Genomic DNA, 26,521 nt, shown 5'->3' with positions numbered 1-26,521 from the left:
TTGGACACGAAATTACGTGACAAACATTTTTTTCTTTAGTTTACTGTATATAAACTCAAAACATTTACTTGTTCGATGATATATGTGATATGTTTTCGACAATGACAAAACGGACGTTAGTGGCAGCATATTGCCGAACATTCTTAACGTTAGTCAATTGCTGCCAGGGGGCATTGTAACGTCTATTAGCAAAGGACATATTTTGTAGTAAAGAGAGAACATTGTGCATCATATTCTGTTATTGTATGGAATTATATATTTTTCTTATTATTATTTATTTTAGATAATATCTGTGTCGGCGAGTACTGAAACCGCACAGACGATAAATATCATACAAAGATAAGAATATACCACTAGTATAAATAATACAGAACGAACATTAATTTCTCTTCTTCTTCTTGGAGTTGTACGAGTAAGATAGCCTGTGACGTTGCAGTAAATGCTAACGTAGTCTTCTTTTGTCATAGTCGATAGATGTACGCCATTACGTACTCATTGTAAAAGGTGTGTATTAGTTAACATATTTGAATGTTTTGAATAGAGTTATTTAATGAAGCCTTGCATTATTATTTGTAGTAGCTTGCTTGGAATATTATCCCATCCTTTTAAGACATTTTCGGTCATTTAAATATTATCCGTGGTGCAGAGCTGCGCTACGAACGAACGAGCCGCTGCCGCGGCGCATTCAAACTGCATTAAAAGAAATCTATCATACCGCAAAGAAGCGGGAAGGTAATAGTGAAATAAAATCATCTCTTTCAGCTTCCGGACTTGCAGAGCAGAGCAGCAGATTTTATGATGTGTTTCGCAGGTTGACGCGGGCTGCTGATAATATATTACTAACAGTACAAAAAAAATAATTTACCTTCGTAACATAATAGGAATTTCACTGTGCTTAGTTCTTGTCTGGCAAACCTTATAGTGAAAACGTATTTTTCTCCGACAATAGTCTCATGTTCTTGTGCTAGTCGTGGTAATTATTGGTGTTTTACTCTTAACAAAAATCCACTGCAAAATTATTTTGATGATGAACAATCTTTGCGAACTGTAACATAAATATTTCATAACAAAATAATTTTTCATTTTCAATAACTATAAAGTAGGGAAGATATGTTGACTTTTATAGTGAGTTACAGTAACGAAAAATGTTCCTTTAATAGAAAGCCAGATACAGAACAATAAGAACCCAATATATTCTGTTTTGTTGAAAATTAATGATTGTAAAGAAATTCATGGCACAGCATTACTAAAAGGTATTTCGCGGCTCTTTTCGTATATGCGTTATTACGCGAGCAATGATAAAGCAAATAATAGAAAAGGGTTTTTACGAAAAGTGAAACTGACGCGAAACTGTCGCCCAAAAACGCGGGGCCCGAATTTGCAGTGGCCACGAAAATAAATGTTTATGTAATTTCTTTCAGTGTCTATTGTTATATATATGTATGTATTTAGTAATAAATGTATGTATGTGTATCATGATTAATGCCATGTATTAATGAATGTACAAAAATTTTTCATGAAAAACCGCACCACTGCAACCAAGTCAGAGGAAACGATCCTGATAGTACTGAGAAACTGTAACGACTACATAATCCGGGGGCAGCCGAACCCCGAGATCAGATAAATAAAAGGTAAGACTGCAGTGTAGTTGTCCTGTTTGTAGAAGCTTAACTCCAGTGAAGTGATCTCATATCGCTAGGGGTGTGTAGTTTGATGTTAGTGTTTATGACAGGACAAAGTTGATTGTAGATAGTAATTTTTAGTGTGCAGTGTATTGTAGATAAATTAACATATTTTGTGTGCAAGTGAAAAAACTGTCAGATCTTGTGTTCGAGTAGGTAATTTATGAATATGGTTAAATTGCGCAGTCAACGTCCGAGCAATATGGATACTGAGGAACAGCCATTAGTTAGTGCAGGAAATGTAGAAAAACGGGTGCATTAAGCAGTACAAGTACTCTCTTTGAGGAGATACCATGCGAAAATGTGGGGGCAGGGGCACAGGAAGTAATGCCACCGCCCACCAGTGCTCAAGGAGAGGTAGATAAAGAAATTGCACCACCTCCAGAAGAGCAGGAACCAGAGAGTGGTAATCTGCCTGGTGGATATTCACTTCAGGCGATATTAGAGCGCGTGCTGGATTACCAGGCAAAATTTGCGCAACAGCAAGCCGAGCGAGATCGCCAGCAAGCTGAGCGAGATCGCCGGCTAGAGGAAAAGTTTCTCGCACAGCAAGCTGAGCGAGATCGCCAGTTAGCAGCAAATTTACTTGCCCAGCAAGCTGAGAGGGACCAGCAACTTGTGCAATCGTTAGAAAATATGAAAAAAGAGATTGCCTGTATGAAACAGAATTATGAGTCGATACCTAAGGCCGTGCAGGAGTTGACTGTACAGGTCAACAACCTGCAAGTAGCAAACACTAGCAGGGTAGACGAGATAGGTGTCTTAGCCAACCGATTAGAAAAGCTAGAAATAGATTCCACACAGCTTGTAGAGCAGAAGTGGAACGAACAAGCGAATAAAATTGAAACCGAATTCAACTCATGGCTAGAAGTGAAGGAGAGTGAGATCGACAAAAATATTAATTCTAAGGTACAAGCAGCCATAGCAGATAGAGATTCCGAATCGTTCAGTACCGCAGTAAATAGTCAGGTACAGAACGACGTGCAAACCATCAAACAAATACTCAGTGAGGATATTCCGCAGTGGCAAGTGAATATTAACAAACGGATATCCGACTTGGAAAAGGGTTTAGCACAAAGTAGCAAACATCTTGAACATGAAACTATGTCGCCAACAGCCAATGTGTTTGGCAATGCACAAACTTATACGCGACGCAACAATGGTGAATCTTTAGGCGATAATGCGAAGAGCTGTAGCTTCGGTTCGGAGCACACAGCCTATGTCCGAGGAACAAACCAGTATAGTCCAAAAATATTAGTTGAAGAAAGTTTGATAAAAAATAGGCAATTTCAAACGTTTACTACTGAACGGAAGTCAGTACACCCAGTAGTATTCATAAAAAGCTTTAAAAATATCTTGCCTAGTGTGTGGAATGAAGCACAGAAAATTCAATACGTAATGTCATACATTCAGGGTGATGCAGCATTGTGGGCTACGGAAGTAGCAGACAGCTGCATGACATACGAACAGTTCGAGAGGGCATTTTTGTCGAAATACTGGTCGCCTTCTATACAAGAGCGGCTAAGAAAAGAAGTATACAATCCCGAACCGTACTCACCCCGTCTTGGGAATCTGAGACGGTATTTCGAGAAGTACATAAACAAAACGCGTTACTGGGACGAGCCTATCTTACCAAGAGACATAATAAGACTCCTAAAATCACATTTACCCCTTCATATCAAAGAGAAATTAATACACGTACCAGAAAGCGACATGGAACATTTCCTGTCTGTTCTAGATTCAATAGACTTAATCCAGGAAGACGCAAAAGCAGCGTGTGATCACTCGCGGAATAATCGATCAGGGTGTAAACATGACAGAAATAATAGTGCACAAAACCACAACCATGGAAATGGTGGGGGTGGTAAGAAGCGGCAAGAGCATTCGCAAAATTGTAATAATGGTAGAGGTCAGAACGGGTATGGTCAACCGTCTCTTAATAAAAAGCGTCGATTTGACGACCGGTATGATTCCGGACTGCCAGGGACCAACCGCTGGAAAAATGTGCGAGGTCAGTGGCATAGCAATTACAATGACGGTAATCGTAATTGGAATCAGAATCAGCGACCAAGCCCAGAACGGCAAGGTAATGACCGGTACGACAACAACAGACCACCACTGCAAAACGCGCCTATTGCGCAGCCGTGGCGGCCCACAAACCAAAACGTAAACATAGTAGAGGCCGCGGACAATAGCCGTCCAAGTACCTCGCAAGCAAGCCATCCAACAAACTAGAATCGGCCTCGATATGCTCTCCATCGCTGGCCGAGGGGTGGAGTGAGAGCAACACGAATGACAATAATATCCCTGGAATACATATGCTGCGATACAACGACGGTATCAGTATGGATAAAGATCTACTGACCGAACCGCATGAATGTAAGAAAGATAGCAACGAAAATGTGCAAGCCATAATAGAAGCGAAAATCAATGATGTTTCAGTGAATATAATCATTGACACAGGTGCCTCAGTGAGTGTAATGAGTACAGAGTTGTTTAAAGTGCTGGGGAAGGGACGTAGCATACCGACTTACCCGGCTAATAATTGCAAGGTGTCTGGAGCTATAAGTGCACAGAGCCAGTTAGTTAAGTACCAGGTGCAGGTGGAGATTTGTAAGGAGGGCGAAGCCATAGTGAGCTCGTTCCTCATTGTTAAAGGGTTAAAGGTGGCCTGCATTCTGGGAGTAGATTTTCTCCGTGAGAGGGACGCAGTGATCGACCTCTCCTCGGGAAAACTAAGCATAGTGAACAAAGGTAGGAGGGTTGAGTTGTCTATGATGAAATCGAAGGAGGTACTTGTGCCTTGTTGCAATCAAATTAATATCAAATGTAGGAACCCCTGGGTACTACACCTCAATGATTATTCACCTGTGACGCATCTCTATTATCCGAATATAGAAGATAGAAATTTTGAACCAAATGTTGATGAATTTCAAACCAAAGTACAGGAATCTGAAAGTTTAAGCAACATACAAACGCAACAGTTGACGCAGCTGCTATCAGAATATAACATGGTATTTACCGACCGACCAGGAATAGTCAAAGGGTATCACTATCACATAGAGGTGATGCCCCACAAAACATACTGTCGCGCATCTTACTCCATCCCTTGGTCGAGGAGGGAAGTAGTGGCTAAAGAGATTCGGAAGATGTCGCCACACGAATGTAGCTATTTGTTAGCACATCCCCAGACGGGGAAAATAAAAGGACTGTATCCACGTAAAGATGTAAAATTATTTATTCAGTGACATGTCTGATGTAAATAGTAGTAGTAAGAAGATTTCAATTGTGTTTTAGAGTATACGTATGTTAGTTTTAAGAAAGAATTTGTGTGTAATTAAACTTTGAGGAAGTAGAATCAGTAAACTGAGCTATAGCATGCAAATGGAAGACTTTGTTGACAGACAGTTAGTGTCATTAAAATACTACATGCTCTTCAAGCAATGAATAATCTTTTTGTTGACAAAATAAGGATTAATTTCTTGAATCATTTTTCATTTGTAGTAAGTAAGTACAATTAATGATGAAATCTCATATAATTATGTAACAGATATAATTGTGTTAGAATTAAGGAACCCTGAGAGAGAGTCCCTACTAGCCAAAAATTGACTTTGTAGTACGAAATAATTATGTGATGTAATGTTTACTGCCAATAGTGAACTGAGAACGACACTGGAGCAGAATCCAATCAAAAACAAACCCGTTCCGTGTAACCTACGCTTTGTATGTATCGATGCTTCAATTGAAGCCTGTGTACTTGGTACACGTCCTTGAATATTAATTACGCGGTACGCGAATCAAGTTACGCGGAAACTACACTGTAGTCCTGTAGGACAGACGGTTAAAAATAATACTAGTACTAAATGAAGTATTTTTTGAGCAATATGCCCAAGTCAAGCTGTCATGCACATGGTAAAATCTGTTTGCTAGATGGGTGATAACCTGGCAAGCTACACTGAAAAAGGAAAAGAAAGCTATGTACCAAAAATCACACACCTTTAAATAATTACAAAAAAGCCACATATGTCTAGTAATAGTATTAAAAGTGTGTAATGACAGGGTAACACAATGGACTCAATGTAAATGAGAGTGATTATGCTAAGAACAGTTGTTATGCATTAAAAATAAACTGTGTGCATAAACAATCTAGGAAAGGTCGGAATATTGTGTGTAGTAGAGACAGAAAATGACTGTTGTACCTGCACCAATATATACGTCGGTATAAGTTAAGTGTTGAGTGACTGACTGTCATAATGCAGTGCTCAACGAACAATACACTGAGTAAAAACGGTAGTTAGTGATCCGTTCGGAGTCGATACAAACAAACATCGCTCAACGGAAACATTTAGTGTGTGTGTGAACCGAAACATTTTCGCGTGTTGAGAGATGCTTTGGCAGCGAATCGACCGTGAAAACAAATGAAAGTGTGTAGTACAATGTGTGTGTGACGAACCCTAAATACCAGTGTCACAAGAGACCCGTTATCACGCCAAAACAGACTGTGCATACCAGCGAAGCGACGGCGTAATGAACAATAAACGCTTTTAACCAAAGTGCATTTTCTTCCACAGCTAATAATTTGTATCCTTAAAGACAGTACACCGTTGTGGAATATTTGTTTCATGCGTTACGACGGGGAGCCACGCGGAGAAGCAGAGACGGGTGCCGTGCCGCCAGCCAGCCGGTCGCGGAAACCACTGCAACACGCCGACATGGGGAATGATTCGGCGCGGTTCGCGACTGCTCGGGCGCCACCTCAGCACGCCGTCGCTGTTACTGCGAGCAGGTCGTCGACCTCAGTGGTCGTTGGCACGCCGCGTTCCAGACGACGCTACGCAACAATTGCTTCGCGCCGCCCGCTTCGTACGACATTGTTGACGTTCAACCGAACATTACCAACTACGTTGTTAATGTACTGATATGAAAATGATTTATTGGACACGAAATTACGTGACAAACATTTTTTTCTTTAGTTTACTGTATATAAACTCAAAACATTTACTTGTTCGATGATATATGTGATATGTTTTCGACAATGACAAAACGGACGTTAGTGGCAGCATATTGCCGAACATTCTTAACGTTAGTCAATTGCTGCCAGGGGGCATTGTAACGTCTATTAGCAAAGGACATATTTTGTAGTAAAGAGAGAACATTGTGCATCATATTCTGTTATTGTATGGAATTATATATTTTTCTTATTATTATTTATTTTAGATAATATCTGTGTCGGCGAGTACTGAAACCGCACAGACGATAAATATCATACAAAGATAAGAATATACCACTAGTATAAATAATACAGAACGAACATTAATTTCTCTTCTTCTTCTTGGAGTTGTACGAGTAAGATAGCCTGTGACGTTGCAGTAAATGCTAACGTAGTCTTCTTTTGTCATAGTCGATAGATGTACGCCATTACGTACTCATTGTAAAAGGTGTGTATTAGTTAACATATTTGAATGTTTTGAATAGAGTTATTTAATGAAGCCTTGCATTATTATTTGTAGTAGCTTGCTTGGAATATTATCCCATCCTTTTAAGACATTTTCGGTCATTTAAATATTATCCGTGGTGCAGAGCTGCGCTACGAACGAACGAGCCGCTGCCGCGGCGCATTCAAACTGCATTAAAAGAAATCTATCATACCGCAAAGAAGCGGGAAGGTAATAGTGAAATAAAATCATCTCTTTCAGCTTCCGGACTTGCAGAGCAGAGCAGCAGATTTTATGATGTGTTTTGCAGGTTGACGCGGGCTGCTGATAATATATTACTAACAGTACAAAAAGAATAATTTACCTTCGCAACATAATAGGAATTTCGCTGTGCTTAGTTCTTGTCTGGCAAACCTTATAGTGAAAACGTATTTTTCTCCGACAATAGTCTCATGTTCTTGTGCTAGTCGTGGTAATTATTGGTGTTTTACTCTTAACAAAAATCCACTGCAAAATTATTTTGATGATGAACAATCTTTGCGAACTGTAACATAAATATTTCATAACAAAATAATTTTTCATTTTCAATAACTATAAAGTAGGAAAGATATGTTGACTTTTATAGTGAGTTACAGTAACGAAAAATGTTCCTTTAATAGAAAGCCAGATGCAGAACAATAAGAACCCAATATATTCTGTTTTGTTGAAAATTAATGATTATAAAGAAATTCATGGCACAGCATTACTAAAAGGCATTTCGCGGCTCTTTTCGTATATGCGTTATTACGCGAGCAATGATAAAGCAAATAACAGAGAAAGAGTTTTTTACGAGAGGCGAAACTGTCGCCCATAAACGCGGGGCCCGAATTTGCAGTGGCCACGAAAATAAATGTTTATGTAATTTCTTTCAGTGTCTATTGTTATATATATGTATGTATTTAGTGATAAATGTATGTATGTGTATCATGATTAATGCCATGTATTAATGAATGTACAAAAATTTTTCATGAAAAACCGCACCACTGCAAGCAAGTCAGAGGAAACGATCCTGATAGTACTGAGAAACTGTAACGACTACATAATCCGGGGGCAGCCGAACCCCGAGATCAGATAAATTAAAGGTAAGGCTACAGTGTAGTTGTCCTGTTTGTAGAAGCTTAACTCCAGTGAAGTGATCTCATATCGCTAGTGGTGTGTGTGTAGCTTAATGTTAGTGTTTATGACAGGACAAAGTTGATTGTAGATAGTAATTTTTAGTGACGCGAAACATTGTTCTAACCTTTTTCTGCTGAGTCACTCGCAGTTCCACTTGAGAGTCTCGAGGTGGCTGCCTTCCTGACGCAGTAACAGTGATGAAATGTTTACACTTCCCACCGGGTGGCTGGTGACAGTGACACGCGTGACCGAGTAACGCTAGCTGTTCGAACTTACAAAAAGATTTTACTCTCAACTTTCCTTACTAATTCTGTCGTGTAAAACTATACTTCCTCATTTACAAGGTGAGGTGTGAGAGTGAATATATTCTACGTACCTACGAGTTTCAGAAGACGACTACACGAAGACTAGACGACAAATAAAAAAATAACACTTATGAGTTGTCAGAGCATGTGCCAAAGTTTCGAGTCATGCTATGCTCTGCGGCATAATTAATCTGCGGGACATATTTGACAGAACATTTAGATATATCAGATGCTCTGTATTGTTTCTTTGAATTAGCTCATGGATGCAGATGGCCATCCAATGAACAGATTGCCAAATTGGACTGCGGTCGCAACTTCCCAGGAAACTCGTGTTAGCACCTTCAATGGATTCCACAAAAACAGCATCACAAATGATGCCCGTATTGGACATCTGTAATATCAGTTAAAATCTTGGAGAGATGCTCTAACCAATGACATCTGTCTTTTTTGTCTATTTTGTAGTTTTCATGCAATCATCTTCCGAAACCCCGAAGGCAATTATGATAACATGGTATTTAAAACAAATAATTAAGAACGCACTGACATGAAGGTGTTGGAAGAAAGAGAGGACATCATGATGCTCTTCATTAAACTATTCAGACGATTGAATCCTCACCTCCCCAACTATTAAAAGTAATGGGTTTAATTTCTACTTTTGGCAGTATGTTTCTATTATATCTTTGAGGAAGTCTTTGTACACCACGAAATGAGAAGCGAGCGTTAATGGCTCAAATATTCGGAAACACTGTTACTTAAGTAGAAAAATACGTTTTATGACAGACAAGAAACGAGTAGCATAGCCACCCATAGTTACTGAGTCATGTATGTTTGTTCCTGTAAAGCATTGTATTCCATAGCTTTACCCTCAATATTCAGCGTATCATCTTCCGTAGCTGAATATCCATCCTGGCTGTCACCTGAAAGGTCCAAGTAGGAGTCTTGATACCACCAATGATTTTTACTAGCTTAGAGGATTGGAGTTAGCTCCCTGCAAGACTACTAATAATTTCGCCTATAGCAGACCGAGTGGATCCGATTTCATCAACCTAAACTGACAATGAGCACAGCAGTGTAATGTGATCTGTTCATCTTAAGTTTAACATGGAAGTTACCGTTGCACTAATAATTGATCTACATTTGCTGTCACGTCATTGGGTTCCTCTTCTTACGGATTGTAAACCGCACTATGTCGAGTAACCTCCTTGTGGATTTTTATCCAACACAATGAACTGAAGACCTGGCCAGGGTGGGAGCACTGTAGTATTTATAATTTCTTTATTTGATAGCATACAATATAGTGTTGTTAGAAGAGGAATCCTGTAACAAGCTGTGGAAGCTAAACAATGAACATTGTAAAGGTAATGAAAACCCTATGATCAATCGAAATAACTGATACCTGTCTATGACTAATCAGAGGATCTATTATTACCAAAATTTGGACGGTAATTTTAAAAAAAATTGTAAATAGTTTTTAAATTCCGGTCCGGGGGGGGGGGGGGGGGGTCGATGTAATATTGTGCCCTGCCCGAGCCGTAATAACACACTATTTACCTTTCCTATCGAAATATCAAGAGTTAAAGATATTTAACCACTGAGTCAGTGAACTGAGCTGCAAGTCAGCGAAAATGTACGCCAAGGATAATGAGAGCGGCGTAGCATTATCATCCGTATTCTGTTCTATATAAGAATGTGCGATCGTCTTTTCTTTCTCTTGTTTAGTAGCGCGCCTTTCCGACAGCATCTCACTCTATCAGACTCTTATTTTTTGTTCAAATGAACTGAAATTGTGCCATTATTAACGCCAACTGCGATTACTGATATGACTTTACTATCAATACTTTTTCTTTCGCTCCAGAGTCAGGCTAAGATTATTATAATTTTTACGTATTTTGCCGCAATGCTGCAACAATTCTTTGTTATGTTCAAAACTGTGCGATTAATGCACGAGATGTTAGATGTCTGTTTAAAAAGCTTCTTTCGTTAAATAATAATTCTTTAATTTGGTATTTTTGCTTTCATTTCATACTAACGATCACCAATCCCCATTTTATAAATGTTACAGATTTTGCTTTACTACATTTTTTGTTACGTTTCCAATGCGATACCCACGAAACTAAATTAAACTATTCTGAATTCTCTCGCTAGGCGAGAAGACAGTAATTTTCCTGAGATTATAGAAACCCAAATTAAACGTTTGCCATCATGCCACGAGTCTACCGACCTTCACTTCAAACAATAAAAAAGGTAAAACAGAGCAGAATTAATTAAGGAGTGAAGCGATTTTTTTTACGTAGTCGATAATATCGTGTGCATCTTCGGACAAAGAATAATTTTCATTATAGAGACTACGAAAGTGGTGTGTGTAGGCGTGTGAAATATTTAGGTTCATTTTACTTTTCGTTTAGTAGATTTCCTTTTAATTAATTATTTATTTAATTTTTATCGATTATTATTATTATTATATTTGGCGCCCAACGTGGGGCTCGACGTAAGGATAAATGTACGTAAATATTTAAATCACGATTTATAATATAAAATTTGTATTTCTATTCCATATAACCATCCAATGTACTGTACCACGACGTGTAAAAGGTCAACCAATCCAATTTACGGCCAACTGTACATCTGTAAGGTAAAAACTCATTCAAATGAACATTACTGCTCTGTCAAGACAGCAGTTTTCTTCTATAGCATTTTTTTCTTTGATGCTCCACAAAAGTAAAATCGTACTTAGTAGTAGTTTAGCTCAGCGACTTTGGAAGGGTGTGTTAATTTATGTGTGAAGACAGAGAACACAAAATGATCGGTTTGGCCGGTCAATGATAAAAGAGCGTCGTAGTCAGGAAAATTATTTATTGTATTAACATTATTTACTGTTATTTATGTATGTATGTTATTGTTAAATATTAAGATTCGTGTGACGAGTTTTTCCCAATTTTTCGAAATTTCATGGTCAAAGTCGGTAAAAAAGAGAATTTACCAATTGAAACCATGCCTTCACCATCAGATTTCGAAAATGAAGCAGTAAATCTAAATGAACCACTCATAGATTTCACTGCAAATGAAATAGAAAATCAAACCCCAGACTTGAGCACGTCCACAGCGAATTCGGAGAACGCACAAAATTACGAAAATGGTCGTCCGAGCACTGCAATTAATGAAACTGCAGCGGTTATGGATCAATTGAAAGGGATGACGGAAGACAGTATTGCGCTTGACCCGCTTACTGCTTCCTGAAAGAGTCGGAATTACGCGATCGAGAACGCGATCAGCGGGAAAAAGAGAGGGAAGCTGTACGCGATCGAGAACGCGATCAATGGGAAAAGAAACAGGAGTTACGCGATCACGAACGCGATCAGAGAGACAAAGAATTAAAAATGAAATAAAAACGGAATTAGCCAGCATCAGGCCCGAGTTAATGAATATGAAGCAATTTTATGGACGAATTTTGGACCAAGTCAATAAAGTGGACAGTGATGTTGAAAAATTAAAAATCTCGCATTCCGCAATAAAATCGGATGTGTAAGAATTAACATCTGACGTTACAACTCTCAAAATAAATAATCAAAAGATCTTAGACGAACAGCTAGAATCTCACAAAAGGCAAATAAATATCGGCATATCCAATTGGAGAACCACTAAAGAGACGGAACTTGATACAAAGATTAATGTTGCCGTCGACAATGCTGTGCAGCGCATACGGGAAAAAATATGTTCTGCCGTACTAGCAAATTCAGATGACGCGCATGATCCGCGAGACGAACAAAAAGAACCAAACGAAGAAGTGCCTTTATGGACACGGGAAATAAACGCTCGCGTCCGTAATTTGGAGAAAGTCGTTTCGACGGACAGCAGAACGGAAATGAATTTTCCTACGCAATCGCCGAACGACGACAATGCACGAAAAACGACATCCGGAAATAAAAAATATTCCAAACACCCGACTTGTCGCCAGCAAAATGTAATCACGGAGTCGAACGTATAGTGAGTTCAGCGAAGACTGAGCAAAGTTTCCTCAAGCATCGCCATTTTCAAACATTTTCCGAGGACAAGAAGTCCATCCATCCAATTGTACTTATACGCACTTTCAGAATTATCTTACCCAGATACTGGTCAGAATATCAAAAAACTCAGTTCGTGATGTCGCACATCACCGGTGACGCAGCCCTGTGGGCCAACGAAACCGCTGAGTCATGCAGGAATCCAAGAATGTTTCCGCAAAGAAGTTTATACCCCGGAACTGTGTAATCCGAAAAAGGGGAGCCTGCGCAAAATTTTGAACGATACATTGCGAAAATGAGATATTGGTCTGAACCTATCCCACACAAAGAAGTACTACGAATATTAAAGACAAAATTACCGACCCACGTTTGGGAAAAATTAATAAATGTACCAGACGAAGATTTGGAACATTTCCTTTCGGTGATCGACTCCTTGTATCTAATTTAAGAGGACGCAAAGTCCTACCAAGCATTCACGAATAACTGCAACGGCTGTCGCAGTATTGATAATCCGAACAGTAGTGAACAGAGTAAACGTAACCAACACAGAAAAGGTCAATACGAAAAAGTGAATGTGCCTGGCTACAACAATAATCCGAACCATGCTGCGAATGGCGCGAATATCGGTTACGTAGCCAATAAATAGAATTATGGAAACGGTATCACGGGGAACGGCACGTGCCATAAGCGCAAATTCGGAGATGGAAATAATTACCATGACACCACGATAAAAGGACACCGTGGTAAAAGCCGAATGGCGATCAGTGGGGTAACAACAATAGTCCTCCGAATCAGCGAAACACAAAACATCCGAACAAGAACCAATATCCGATTAGCAATAACGGCAGTGAATGGTCAAACCAGCAACGAATTCTTTGATTCGGTAATAGGCGCTGAATGTAATGCAAACGGTACCCGTCATTCCAAACGCGAACGGTCAAAGTCACATCGAGAGTAATCGTCCTACAACAGTGCGAGTATGTGAAGTAGTAGAACAATCTGGCCAGCAGCAACAGTCAAACTAAAGCCGAACGTTCTGAACGGCCTCCCGAGCAAAGTCGGATCTATAAGTGGAGGCAACCCCACAATCAACCTGAAAGCGCTACGTTACAACGACGGTGCCGATATCAGGGAAGAATTATTAGAAGAAGCTAATGTCTGTAAACATGATGGCGAATACATGCTGCAAGCTGCAATTATTGTCACTGTTAACGGTGTTAGTGTGGAAGCAATCATTGATACTGGTGTCACTACAAGTGTCATAGACCAGACCTTGTTCGACCAAATTAAGCGAATAAAGAGATTACCTATATTGCCCATGCAAAATTGCCGAGTTTCTGGCGCATTAGGCGCTGCCACACCAATAGTTAAGCAACAGGTGCAGACCGATCTCTATGTAGAAGACGAGTAACTTATGTGCCACTTCCTACTAATTAAAAATTTATCGGTTCCTTGCATCCTGGGATTGGATTTTCTACGCGGTAGAAATGCGAAGATTGATCTACCTGCGGGAAAATGCGCGGTTACTAACAAAGGCAAAAGAATTGCACTACGGTTAATTAGGACTCCGACAGATTCTGTCGTAATGTTAGTGTTAAATTGGTAGGCCCAAGAATACTCCACATTTCTAAGGATTTCGAGACATTAGAATCTCTGCACTCGAAAATTAATGACGCAGCAGTACCTATCAATTCAGCATCAATTGTAGGAAAAGTATCACAAATCTCCTTGAAGATTATATGCCTGTCTTTCATAGTAAATCTGGCATCATAAAGAACTTTGTGTATTACATGGAGGGTGCCCCACACGAAACTTTTTGTAGGACGTCACATACTGTGCCGTGGAGTAAAAAAGGAAGCTGTCTATTGAAGATACCGTTCAGTGAAAAAGACAAGGGACTTTAAAACCAGATAGATTTAAAAAAGTATTATGAACGATCAAATGTTAGTTGACAAAGTGCTACTTACCCACTAGAAGTAATGACCTTTATTACATGTGTACCAGTATTTGTAGGTAAACAACTGTACTGTGTATCTAAATTGAATATAGATTTCATTATGTATGTATAACTAAAGTGAATTTCTTTCTTTCAGTATTTAGCTCGTAAGTTTCTTCCTTTTGAATTAGTTAAGTAAATAACTTCATTCAATAACAATGATAACGTTTTCAAAAAGAACTTTTTCAAATGTTTTTTCTTTAATGGATATGAATAATTAGTCATCACAGGAATGAAGTTAAAGATACCTTTTAAACTTTCTTTACAAAGTCAATGAGTAAACTCAAACTTTGAATCATTTGGTGAATAGTAAATTTCATTTTTCCAATTATCTTTGAAATAATTTTTATTTTTGTGCTAATGTGTTATTTGCAATGTGTATATAGAACCCTAAGATAGTCGGTCTGTAGAGAATCAAAGGTGGTATCTTGCTTAAACCATTAGATTATACATCCTTCTGATGTATACGTGGTAGCCTTTTGGCTAATTTTCGTTGCAATTTTAATTTCGTAAGTAGGAAGTGAAATCGCGAGATTTTCTCTACGTGACCGAGCAACTAATATCATTTGAATGAGAAAGGAAGTTATGCTTTCTTTCCTGTGAATGTGTAAATGGTTACGAGTAACTGAATTTTGAGTAATGTATATTTCTAATTTCATTGTAATTCTTTATGGACAGTAATGATGATCTTCTGATGAGTGACTGTTACTGTAAAATCCGTTATATGAACCTCCTACGCGAGTATAGCTAAATGTACACAGCAGTGAACTCTCACAGACCTGTGTTTCAAAGAATACTTAAATATTGTAACTATAAAAGTTACCCAAAGTGAATACGTTGATTGAGGCTTTTAAAGTAAAGCGTCATCATATTTTTCACTGCACAGTGTTGTGATTTACTGGACAATATATAAAATCAAAGTTTTTCACAATGAACTGTGTATAAAAATAATCCTGTTTAATGAACAGTGGTACCACGTCAAGTTTTGTGTGGCGATTTTTCTCCAAGACATGACAATTGGTGACATTTCCCCATACATTTCTGCGTGTGAACTGTGCGAAGTGCTTCATACAGTGACCATAAACTGCAAGCAGACAGAGAGTGATCTCTGAATTTTGTGCTTTACTGCCACAAAATCGAAAACAAGTGTGATCAGTAGGACAGAATCCGACCGGGAATTGCAAATTTGATCAACTTGTTAAAGACTATGTTTCGTGTGTGTAGTCGGAACAATGAGTTAATGTTCTTGCTTTGGCATGAAAATTTCCTCGCCAGCCGCCGCTAGCGTCGCCTGAACTATTGTTGAAAAGGTTTACGCACCGCTGTGCGGAGGTAACATTAATGTTTACCGAACTGTTTGTATAGAGACTTCGCGTGCAACGGCTATCAATCGCGCTCCGCGCCCTGTAAAATGTTATGGATAAACAGCAAAATTCAAGACTCAGTACCTGTCTTATAACACAACATACCTTACAGGCCGATAAGCTAGCGTCTACAAATACAACTATTACAATATGTACTTGGTTTTTTTCATGGCCACCTGCAACGAGCTGCCACCCATCCAGAACGGGCCGCGTTACAGAGAAATGCAAGTGCTCGAGTCCGAGAGGAAGGAAGGATGAAAGTCTCAGCCAGCAGACATCGGTGAACCACAGCAGGTCCATCCGGACCTAATACTTACGTACGGGAGGCCGAGAACTGTACCTAGCATTCCCCGTTCCATCCCGACGAAATTTTTTCGTCACCTCAACCAACGCTTCAATCAAGTCATTCGTTGTTCCACAACGTGAAGATTTAAGTAGAAAGCTGTTATGAAACATAACCACAAAACATAAACTACACAACAGTAAAGTTATAAAGTATAATTTGATTGAAATCTGGTTAATTCGCAATAACACAAATTTTAATGCAACTATTGTAAAATATTTAAGATTTTTCCTGTTACAATTTATGATGTGTCGTGTAATCATAATCCAGATTAATATCCTTTTCCGTACCAATATGCCATTAATAGCAAAAAAGGTATATTTATTGTTCTGTGAACATGTAATCAATTGAGATTTGACTTGAAATATTTAAGGATTCATAAGATATCAGCACAGTCGAACACCAGTTTAATGAATTGACTTTAAATATTTACTATCTGGTAATATTCTGTAAAAGCATAACTTCCAAATAGTGCAACCTAAAAGGTAGTGAATGCCAATGTAAAAGGAATTTTAGTGAAAACTCAATAATACTGCAATATATAACTACTATTAGAAAATATCATAAAGACCTGATTGTAATATAACTAGTAGACATGCGCAACCCTCGGCTCGCGGGGGCGTTTTTTTTTAAACGGTTTTGGTTTCCCCGGACCCTCCACTGCCGAATGGGTGAGCCCGTCGAAATTTAAGAAAACCGTAGTCCAAATGTGAGGGTGCACATGTCAGGGATAGAAAGCCACTGGAGGCTAAACAATGAATCTTGTAAAGGGAATGAAAACCCTATCATCAATTGAAAAAACTGATAACTGTCTATGACTAATCAGAGGACCTGTTATTACCAAAATTTAGACGGTAATTTAAAAAATATTGTAAAGAGCTTTTAAATTTCCGTCCGGGGGGCGATGTAATATTGTGCCCTGATCGCGACATAATAACATACTATTTCCCTTTCTTACCGAAATATCAAGAGTTAAAGATATAATTTAACCACTGACTCAGTGAACTGTGCTGTAAGTCACCGAATAAATACGCCTAGGATAATGAGAGCGGCGTAGCATTATCATCTGTATTTTGTTCTATATAAGATAGCGCGCTCGTCTTTTCTTTCTCTTCTTTAGTCGCGCGCCTTTCTGCCAGCATCTTACGGTGTCAGATTCTATTTTCTTCCATTTTGTTCAAATGAACTGAAATTGTGTTACTGTTAGGAATTTGTTTAATTGTGCCATTATTATCGCCAGTTGCGATTACTGACATGACTTTACTATCAATACTGTTTTCTTTTGCTCCAGAGTCGGGCAAAGATTATTGGAATTTTTACGTGTTTCGCCATTTCGCCGGAATACGGCAAAAATTCTTTGTTATGTTGAAAACGGTGAGATTAATGCACGAGGTGTTAGATGTCTGTATAAAAAGCTTTTTTCGTTAAATACTAATTGTTTAATTTGGTATTTCTGCTTTCATTTCATAGTAACGATCATCAATCTCCGTTTTATAAATGTTACAGACTTTGCTTTACTACATTTTTCTTACTTTACCAACGCGATACCGACGAAATTGAATTAAACTATTCTGAATTTTCTCGCGAGGCGGGAAGACAGTAATTTCCCTGAGATTATAGAAACCCAAATTAAACGTTTTCCAACACGCCATGAGTATACCGACCTTCACTTCAAGCAATAAAAAAGGTATAAAAGAGTAGAATTAACTAAGGAGTGAAGTGATTTGGTTACGTGCTCGATAATGTCTTCGGACAAAAATAATTTTCATTTTAGAGACTAGGAAAGTGGTGTGTGTATGCGTGTGAAATATTTAGGTTCATTTTACTTTTCATTTAGTAGATTTCCTTTTAATTAATTATTTATTTAATGTACTCACTGCGTACCATAGGCGCAGGTCAACCCAATGAACAGACTGCCATATTGGATTGCAGTCGCAACTTCCTGGCAACTCGTGTCAGCAACTTCAATGGATTCCACACGAATAGCATTACAAATGGTGTCCCTATTGAGCATATGTAATATTAGTATTCACTTAAAACCATAGAAGCGGGGAAAGTTCTTTATAATCAGGCATCAAATTGGTTTCAGAAGGGGCAAACGAGGAAGCAAGAACTTTATTAAAGCTATTCTTGAGAGGTCTGCACGAACTGATAGCTATTACAGTCTTTCAGCAGGGAGAATAAAGAAGGGGGGAAAGAAAGTTTCAAGTACTTCCGAAGTCATCACTACTTATGAAAGACATATTTTAGCTAATATTGCTAAACAAGTTATCAGGCGACTGGCACATAATTTCTACGTGGCACATGCCCTTTAATTTACATTGCCATCATCTTAGCAAGTGTTCTTGTCTGTTATGCTACATTTTTCCCCATTTTTGTTTTATATTTCCTTCTGGCAGCGTGTAGTCGATCACGTTTTGCTTTGTTTCATCATTTGCTTATTCAAGTACTTATTTGTTTAAATTTTTTTTGTTTTTCACAATACCTGAAGAAACAGAAAATGGTGGCGAGCTGGCAGCCAAACTAAATTCACGAAATGTATTCACAACTGCGGAATCTGTGTGACATTAGCTGCATTATGTATGAAGATGTTGCCTGTTGGTGACACACGAAGCTTTGTGCCGGACCGCAACTCGAACCCAGATTTCCCGCTTGTGGCGAGCAGTCGCCTTAGCCATTCGGCTATCCAAGGACGTGTCCAGGACCAAGCCAAACTTCCTTATGTCATCCTGGCTACGACTCCATCGCTCACAACTCTACTTGGGTTCCCGCCACAGGGTTTCGAGAAGATAAACATATTTGATGTTGGTATTATGATCGCCAATTTGCCCGTCGGGCTTATAATGCTTATTTTGAACAACATCTGAAGAAACAGACATGGTGTCAATCTTGCAGCTGTACTACATTTATGAAATTAATACGCAGTTGTGAATATTTCTAACATTAGTTGTCTTAGATATGAGAAGCGCGAAATCTGATTCGATTCCCGGTACAGCAGAAATTTTAATGTGTCAGCAATAGGTAATATCTTCATACCTAATGCAGCTAATGTCACACAGATTCCACAGTTGTGAATAAGTTTCGTATATTTATTTTTTGTACAATAGCGGGAGACTTCGAAATGTGGTGCTACAGAAGAATGCTGAAGATTAGATGGGTAGATCACATAACTAATGCGGAGGTATTGAACAGAATTGGGGAGAAGAGAAATTTGTGGCACAACTTCACTAGAAGAAGGGATCGGTTGGTAGGACATGTTCTGAGGCATCAAGGGAACACCAATTTAGTACCGGAGGGCAGCGTGGTGGGTAAAAATCGTAGAGGGTCACCAACAGATGAATACACTATGCAGATTCTGAAGGATGTAGGTTGCAGTAGGTACTGGGAGATGAAGAATCTTGCACAGGATAGAGTAGCATGGAGAGCTGCATCAAACCAGTCTCTGGAATGAATACCACAACAACAACAGTGGGAAACTATTGACACTGAACATCTACATCCGGCTGATTATTGGTTTTACAGGCAATTTGTTAATACAATTGTTTGCAGACTCATCAGCTGTAGCTTAGAAGTTAGACAAGGTATATACATACTTATGTATGCTCCTGTTCTGTTTACGCTTCAGCTGTTAAACAGCACCTAGCATACCACCCCGACTGCATAGGTATGGGCCATGTTACCCTCTCTGTGTAAAATGTTTCGATGCTGGATTACTAGGAAACACAGAAAAAATTAACTTGGTGGTTTTAGTGTTTTATGTTTTCTACATAATCTAACCCTGCTTGAGTACAACACACAGAACGGTCATACAACTGAGTGACACTATAACAAAAGTCCTTTTTTGGGTTGTGATTCAATTCACGCGGCCGGCCGGAGTGGCCGAGCGGTTCTAGGCGCTACAGTTTGGAACCGCGCGACCGCTACCGTCGCAGGTTCGAATCCTTCCTCGGGCATGGATGTGTGTGATGTCCTTAGGTTAGTTGGGTTTAAGTAGTTCTAAGTTCTATGGGACTGATGACCTCAGAAGTTAAGTCCCATTGTGCTCAGAGCCATTTGAGCTATTTATATGCCGTCTCCTTTACGGGTGGACCACTCTTTCTTAAAATTTTCACAATAAACCTAAGTCTACCCTACCACAGTTCTCACATCCTCGTTAAATTTCGTTGCGCCCGGATATGGCTCAGAGCCATTTGAACCATTTTGAAATCACACATTACATTCACACCCTCTTAGGTCCTGGCGAACCATCAATCCCGTGTTGTGGACATGGCTCAAGAGGCACACAAGAGTACGACGAGAGGTCGCTACTACACAGGCACATCACTTGCCAGGCGCCTTCTCAGTTCCGAGCAGCTACATCCAGACGGCAGTCACTAATAGGGTCAACACGCTGCTTCGACGATCACGTCCGTCAGCACCTTATGTTCGTCCGCCGATAGTGCTGCCATCCGCCATAGGGAGCCACGTCAACAGTTGACTATTTTGCTTCTGTCTAGTACTGGCGTGGATTGACATCCTTCCACCAAACATCCACAAAACACGTCGCGTCGCCGACACTCTGAATTCTTGCGGCGACACCAGTACCGGCACCTCCTGCTGGTCAGCTGTTTCTACGGTGTCAGAATTTCCTGCTATTTGTGGAGAAAAGTAATAGTTAACTATGAGCGTCTGCATAATACTTTCAGCCGTAGTGACAATATCATAGACTGCTAAGGAAGAGTAAAGTTATTTAAATTTCACTGTGTTAGGTATAGGACATCGAGCGACACACTTCAAACTATTGCCAAAGCCTAGTACAATTTGTACCAACAGTGTCACTAAATTTATTTGATTATTCCTTGATGTGTTGCCACATGTCCGCTCTTGTGCCGCCCTGTCAGACAAGTGTATAATTACAAATAACTAGCGGACCTACTGCCACCTTTTCAGTGACGTGTGGTAGAAATACACTGAGGAGACTAAAGTCATGGGATAGTGAGATGCACATATACAGACGGCGGTAGTATCGCGTACACAAGATATAAAAGAGTAGTGCATTGACGGAGGTGTCATATGTATTCAGTTGATTCATGTGTAAAGGTTTTAGACGTGATTATGGCCGCACGACGGGAATTAAAAGAACGGTGAATGGTAGTTGAAGCTAGACGCATGGGACATTCCACTTCGCGAATCGTTAATGAATTACATATTCCGCGATCAGCTGTGTCAAGAGCGTGCCGAGAATATCACATTTCAGGCATTACCTCTCACCACGGACAAAGCAGCGGCCGCTGCCCTTAACTAAAGGATCGGGAGCAACGGTGTTTGCGTGTTAACAGCAAGCAACGCTGCGTGAAATAACCGCAGAAATCAATGTGGAACGTACATCGAACGTATCCGTTAGTACAGTGAGGTGAAACTTGGCGTTAATGGCCTATGGCAGCAGAAGACCGAAACGAGTACTTTTGCTGACAGCACGAAATCGCCAGTAGCAACTCTCCTGGGCACAACACCACATCGACCGGACCGTAGACGACTGTAAAACCGTAGCCTGGTCAAATGAGTCCTTATTTCAGTTGGTAAGAGGTGATGGTAGGGTTCGAGTGTAGTGCAGACCCTCTGAAGCAATGGATCCAAGTTGTCAACAAGATGGCTCCATAATGGTGTGAGCTGTATTTACATGGAATGGGCTGGATTCTCCGGATGTTCCATTATCTGCAGATCCTTTGCAGCCATTCATGGACGTCCTGTTTTCAAACTATGACGGAACTTTTATGGAGATAATGAGTCATGTCATTGGGTCACAACTGTTAGCGATTGGCTTGAAGAAAATTCTTGACAGTTTGAGCAAATGGTTTGGACACCTAGATCGACCGACATGAATCCCATCGAACATTTATGGGTCATAATAAAGAGTTCATTTCGTGCACAAAATCCTGCACCGGCAACACTTTCGCAGTTATGGACGGCTATAGCGGCAGCATGAGCCAGTGTTTCTGCAGGCATCTTCGAACGACTTGTTGAGTCCACGCCATGTCGAGTTGCTGCATTAGGCCGGGCAAAATGAGGTGCAGCACAATATTAGGAGATACCACATGACTTGTCACCTCAGCGTACATTTTCTGCTACCTTGGATGTTTGGGCTAAGTTGGCAGTAACATTCAGTTTCATCATCCCTACAGACCCATTATGCAGTTTGTTATTTTGTGTAAATTCGTATTAATAACACCTGTGACAATGTGCAGGTGTTGATGTGTTGGTTTTTTTTTTCGGGAGTCAACGGGAGCGAAACACACGTTGCACACGCTTTTCACATCTTAAAAACGTTCTGGAGAATTTTTTTAACAGCTGACTGTGAAGTATTCAGTTCGCTGCTCCACCGCGATTTGTGACACAATAACGTTGACACACCACAGCCGCACGTGCACTGCTTAAGGGGAGACGGACAGCAATTTTTATCCCTATTTTGCCAATGCTTTTTTACCCTTTGAGTTGGTACACTTTTCACAAGAACTGTAAGGGATAAAACAATGAAATTTTAGTGCATATATATATATAACAAATATGCCTCAATTTACAAGCAAAATGAACATATACCTCTTATGGTTTTGAAGAAACAAAAATTTTTCTTTCACTAGTAAAATTTAACATTTTTGTAGATTAATTATTATAAAACGCTTTCTGATTGGTGGTTCTCAGTTTACTTGCAATAACTTATTACTATCTGTAGTACAACTTGACCAAATTTCATGTTTCTAACCCCATTAGTTTATCAAATAATGGTACCTGAAACTTAAAAAAATGTAGTTTTGAGAAAAATCGATTTAAAGTTTAATATTGCAATTCTAGTATAGTTACTGATGAGAATTACTTACCACTAATATTTTCCTGCACCATACTGAGCATCATGTGAATCATACTGATTTTATTTTCTTCTCTTGGTCCCTCTTCTTTTCTGTCTGGCTTCTTTTGTCCATTTAAATTAGCAATGTCTGCTTTGCAGATTCTCCCTTTATCTGTATGCACTAAGGATTTTGCAGTATTTCCACTAGATTTTATGCCCAATAATTTCAAAACATCCAGTTTTATAATTACAAAACTTGAGGGTTGTAAGCTGAACAAATACAGTTTTCGGTAACCGGTTCCAAATGGCAGAATTCACACATTGATTTAAATTTAGGGTTTTCCCATGAAGACATTTCTTCAACAAGACATCTTTACAAAGGTCTCTAAATATTGGTTTAATTTCATGCAATACTGTTGCTGGTAAAGAATGTTTGGGGTCATATATGGCACTTCTCCTATACTTGCACCAAGTGTCAGGATCATTCGGGCAAAGACCGTGCACTGGAATTTCATTTGTGGAAAGCTTATGGAAAAAGATAGCCCATATATCTTTTTTCATGTTTTCTAAATTCCCTACATTTCTTCTTATGGCCAAGCCATAATAATTCTGTAATCTATCTATTTCAACATTTGTCAGGCGACCTTCACCTCCTATCTTCTTACCATCTTCCAATACTATTTTTGACTTTCCTTTCAATAATCTTCTCAACCTGGACCCCATTCTCTTCTGGACAAACAATAGAAGCATAAATAATATACAAGTAGTAAAATAATGGTGTGCATTATCTCTGCATGGCGCAAAAAGGAAGGCGCGGCATTTAAATGGTAGATTGCACAGAGCGTCAGGAAGGCCATCATATCTCACGAAAAAATTGTCGTATTTATATGAAACAGAAACTTTTCCCCGCAGGAAAGACCAGGCATTTCAAATATGCTAAAATCTAAAATCGAATTTTTGAAGCCTACTTGCCTCCCGTCTTCCCGTAACACTGTTGTCTCGAGTGACTGGTTGAACGTACATCCATTGTTTACAGTTGTTAGTTCAAACTGCTACTTTACTTACTGCTCTGACGTCGCTTATCTAGGGTGTAATGGGTATAAGTGCAGATATTTTTATTGGTGACGACGACGGCGTATAGGGCTTAGTGGGAATAAGTGCAGATTTTTTATTAGTGACTGAGGACGGTGTACTGATGAACATTACATCAGTATTTGTGTCATTTTCAGACAAATAATTGTAGCTGTTAGAAATCATATATTTTTAGAGTGGGTGGTACCTCCCAATAGATGTGGCAAGAGCAAGCCCTTATTTTCCGCTGGGTCGCAGGTCAGGTGCTGAAGAGTGGACGCGTGGACGCAAAACGGTTATAATACATACCGACAGGCTTAGTCCACTTGGCGGTGCAGTTACGGCCATGCAGAAAACATTAGGTAGTACAGTCTATGTCGTTATGACATTTTTGTGGTAAGACCGTTCGACGTAGAGAAGAAACAACTAAGACGCTGATGTGTATACATATCAAGGTAGCACATATAAAAATATCTGCACTTATGCCCATTATGCTCTCTATATCAGGAATAGAATCAGTCTCGAAATATTTTGGCAGGATGGTGTGTTTCGTGTGCCAACAAATTCTGTTTCACTACAGTTCTTGCATTATTTCACATTTCTTCACCCTGCAATATGTATTGTCTGGCCGTTTTAATTCAGCTGCTTTACTTTCATTAGTCTAGTATTCCGTTTCTGGAACGATGTCGTATGGTTTCATTGCTCGTCTTGAAGTATAGTTCTGTACAACAAACGCTATAACGTTTTTGCAAAGCCGGTATTTCTCTGTTTTGTTGTTACTTATGCCTATTATGGAATTTGCACATATTGGCAATCTGATATTTATTTCATCGCATGTATTCGCAACTGCGGATATGGACAACCATCAGCTGTATAATGGAATGGCGACAGTGAAGTTTGTTACCAGACTAGGACTCGAGCCCGGATTTTCCGCTCATCGCGAGCGGTCGCCTTACCATTAGGCTATCTGAGCACGACTCACAGCCAGACCCAACATTCCATGTGTCGTCAACCATGCGTCTACAGCCTCTACTCGAACATCCATTATGTATATTCCCGTACAGGCGACACATTTTACTTGGAAGTTGCTTGCATAGTGTAGGCTGATAAATACTACATTGTGTTGCCTGTGTTACTCCGAATTACGATGCAATGTTGCTTTCGATGTGCAGGCACTGCAATAAAGTATCCGATATTTATTATGTGCGTTTTGCTTCTAGCTGCTGAACTCGACTCCCATTCTGTTCAGTATCGCGTTCCTTCTACGGTAATTTGCACAGTATGGACTTACTCAACTGTGGCGTTTTGCTTACCACCTTTTGTGTCAGCAGAGTGAATCTTTTCTCCCTCTCACAGTAAATAAATGTTATGATGTTAACAGCAAGCCATCGAGTCTACCTACAAAGGCATTTTCCACGATCACCCCTCATGCCTGAATTGCCATGTAACAATGCACACAGCTTTGAAGTGGGATGTGTGCATTCATAGTCATGTGAGCAAGCTATTTTCCGCTACGACCGGTTGTGCGGTTCGCTGCGTCGAGTAGTACGAGTGTACATTCACGATGTGCCTCCGCAGCCCACGCATCGCCTTAGGCCTGTTTCCGTTATCGTTGTAGCGGCAATGGAAGAGCAGCGGTGAAGGCAAAGCGTTTTCCGCGACGTCGAGGTGACACCGGAACCGGCGTTAGCATCTCTAACGGCAGTCGCTAGCGGTAACGAGTGACAGTAGGAACGGAAGTATGGCCGACGAGCCAGTGACACGCGCGAAAGGGTCCTCATATGCTAAATGTTCATTGCACAGTACTGAGTATTCCACAATGACATTGACCATCTAGGAACAGCACTGACATTTGGCACAATACAAAGGGGTCCAAAAAAAATATATCGACTGTTTAAAAGCCCATAACTGGCTAACTAATTGACAGAGTTGTCTCATCTTTCGTAGTGTTATAGTTTGTAGTTCCGGCAATCGCCACACAATCGTTGTAGTGCGTTGTTTTGTTTTGTCACATGACAGTCGCCAGATACTGTTTTGTTCTTAGTTGCACCTAGTTACTCGAGTAAACATGGCTGGCGCAAGACCTACATTCGATAAAAGGAAATCAGATTTGAAGTGGTATTTTAAGTACGAAAACATTAATGAGGTTCATCCGCAATGGCGAAATGAGTATCAAACAGAGCCATCGACACGTTTAACGATTCGTCGCATTCGAGACAAATTTGAAGCCGAGCATTCGAGACAAATTTGAAGCCGAAGGCTGTGTTAAATATGTACACAAACAACGATCTGGACGACCTGTAACAGTAACAAGCCCAGTTAACTCCCTGCGTGTGTTACAACAAT

At 39.7% G+C, this 26,521-nt stretch overlaps 1 protein-coding gene across 1 annotated transcript in view; it reads left to right on the top strand.

Annotated features, from left to right (window-relative positions):
* LOC124803289 (uncharacterized abhydrolase domain-containing protein DDB_G0269086-like) overlaps positions 1-26,521 on the top strand; it is an 87,026-nt gene that overhangs the window by 4,606 nt on the left and 55,899 nt on the right. The window contains exon 2 of the mRNA XM_047264472.1: positions 1,971-2,591. Coding sequence (XP_047120428.1) covers positions 1,971-2,591 — 621 coding nt within the window. The remainder of the gene's footprint in view (positions 1-1,970; positions 2,592-26,521) is intronic.

Source organism: Schistocerca piceifrons, chromosome 6 (assembly GCF_021461385.2).
Source record: "Schistocerca piceifrons isolate TAMUIC-IGC-003096 chromosome 6, iqSchPice1.1, whole genome shotgun sequence".
In the NCBI taxonomy this organism is placed as follows: domain Eukaryota; kingdom Metazoa; phylum Arthropoda; class Insecta; order Orthoptera; family Acrididae; genus Schistocerca; species Schistocerca piceifrons.
The sequence above is the reverse complement of the archived record's forward strand: the minus strand, read 5'-3'. Positions and strand labels throughout refer to the sequence as shown.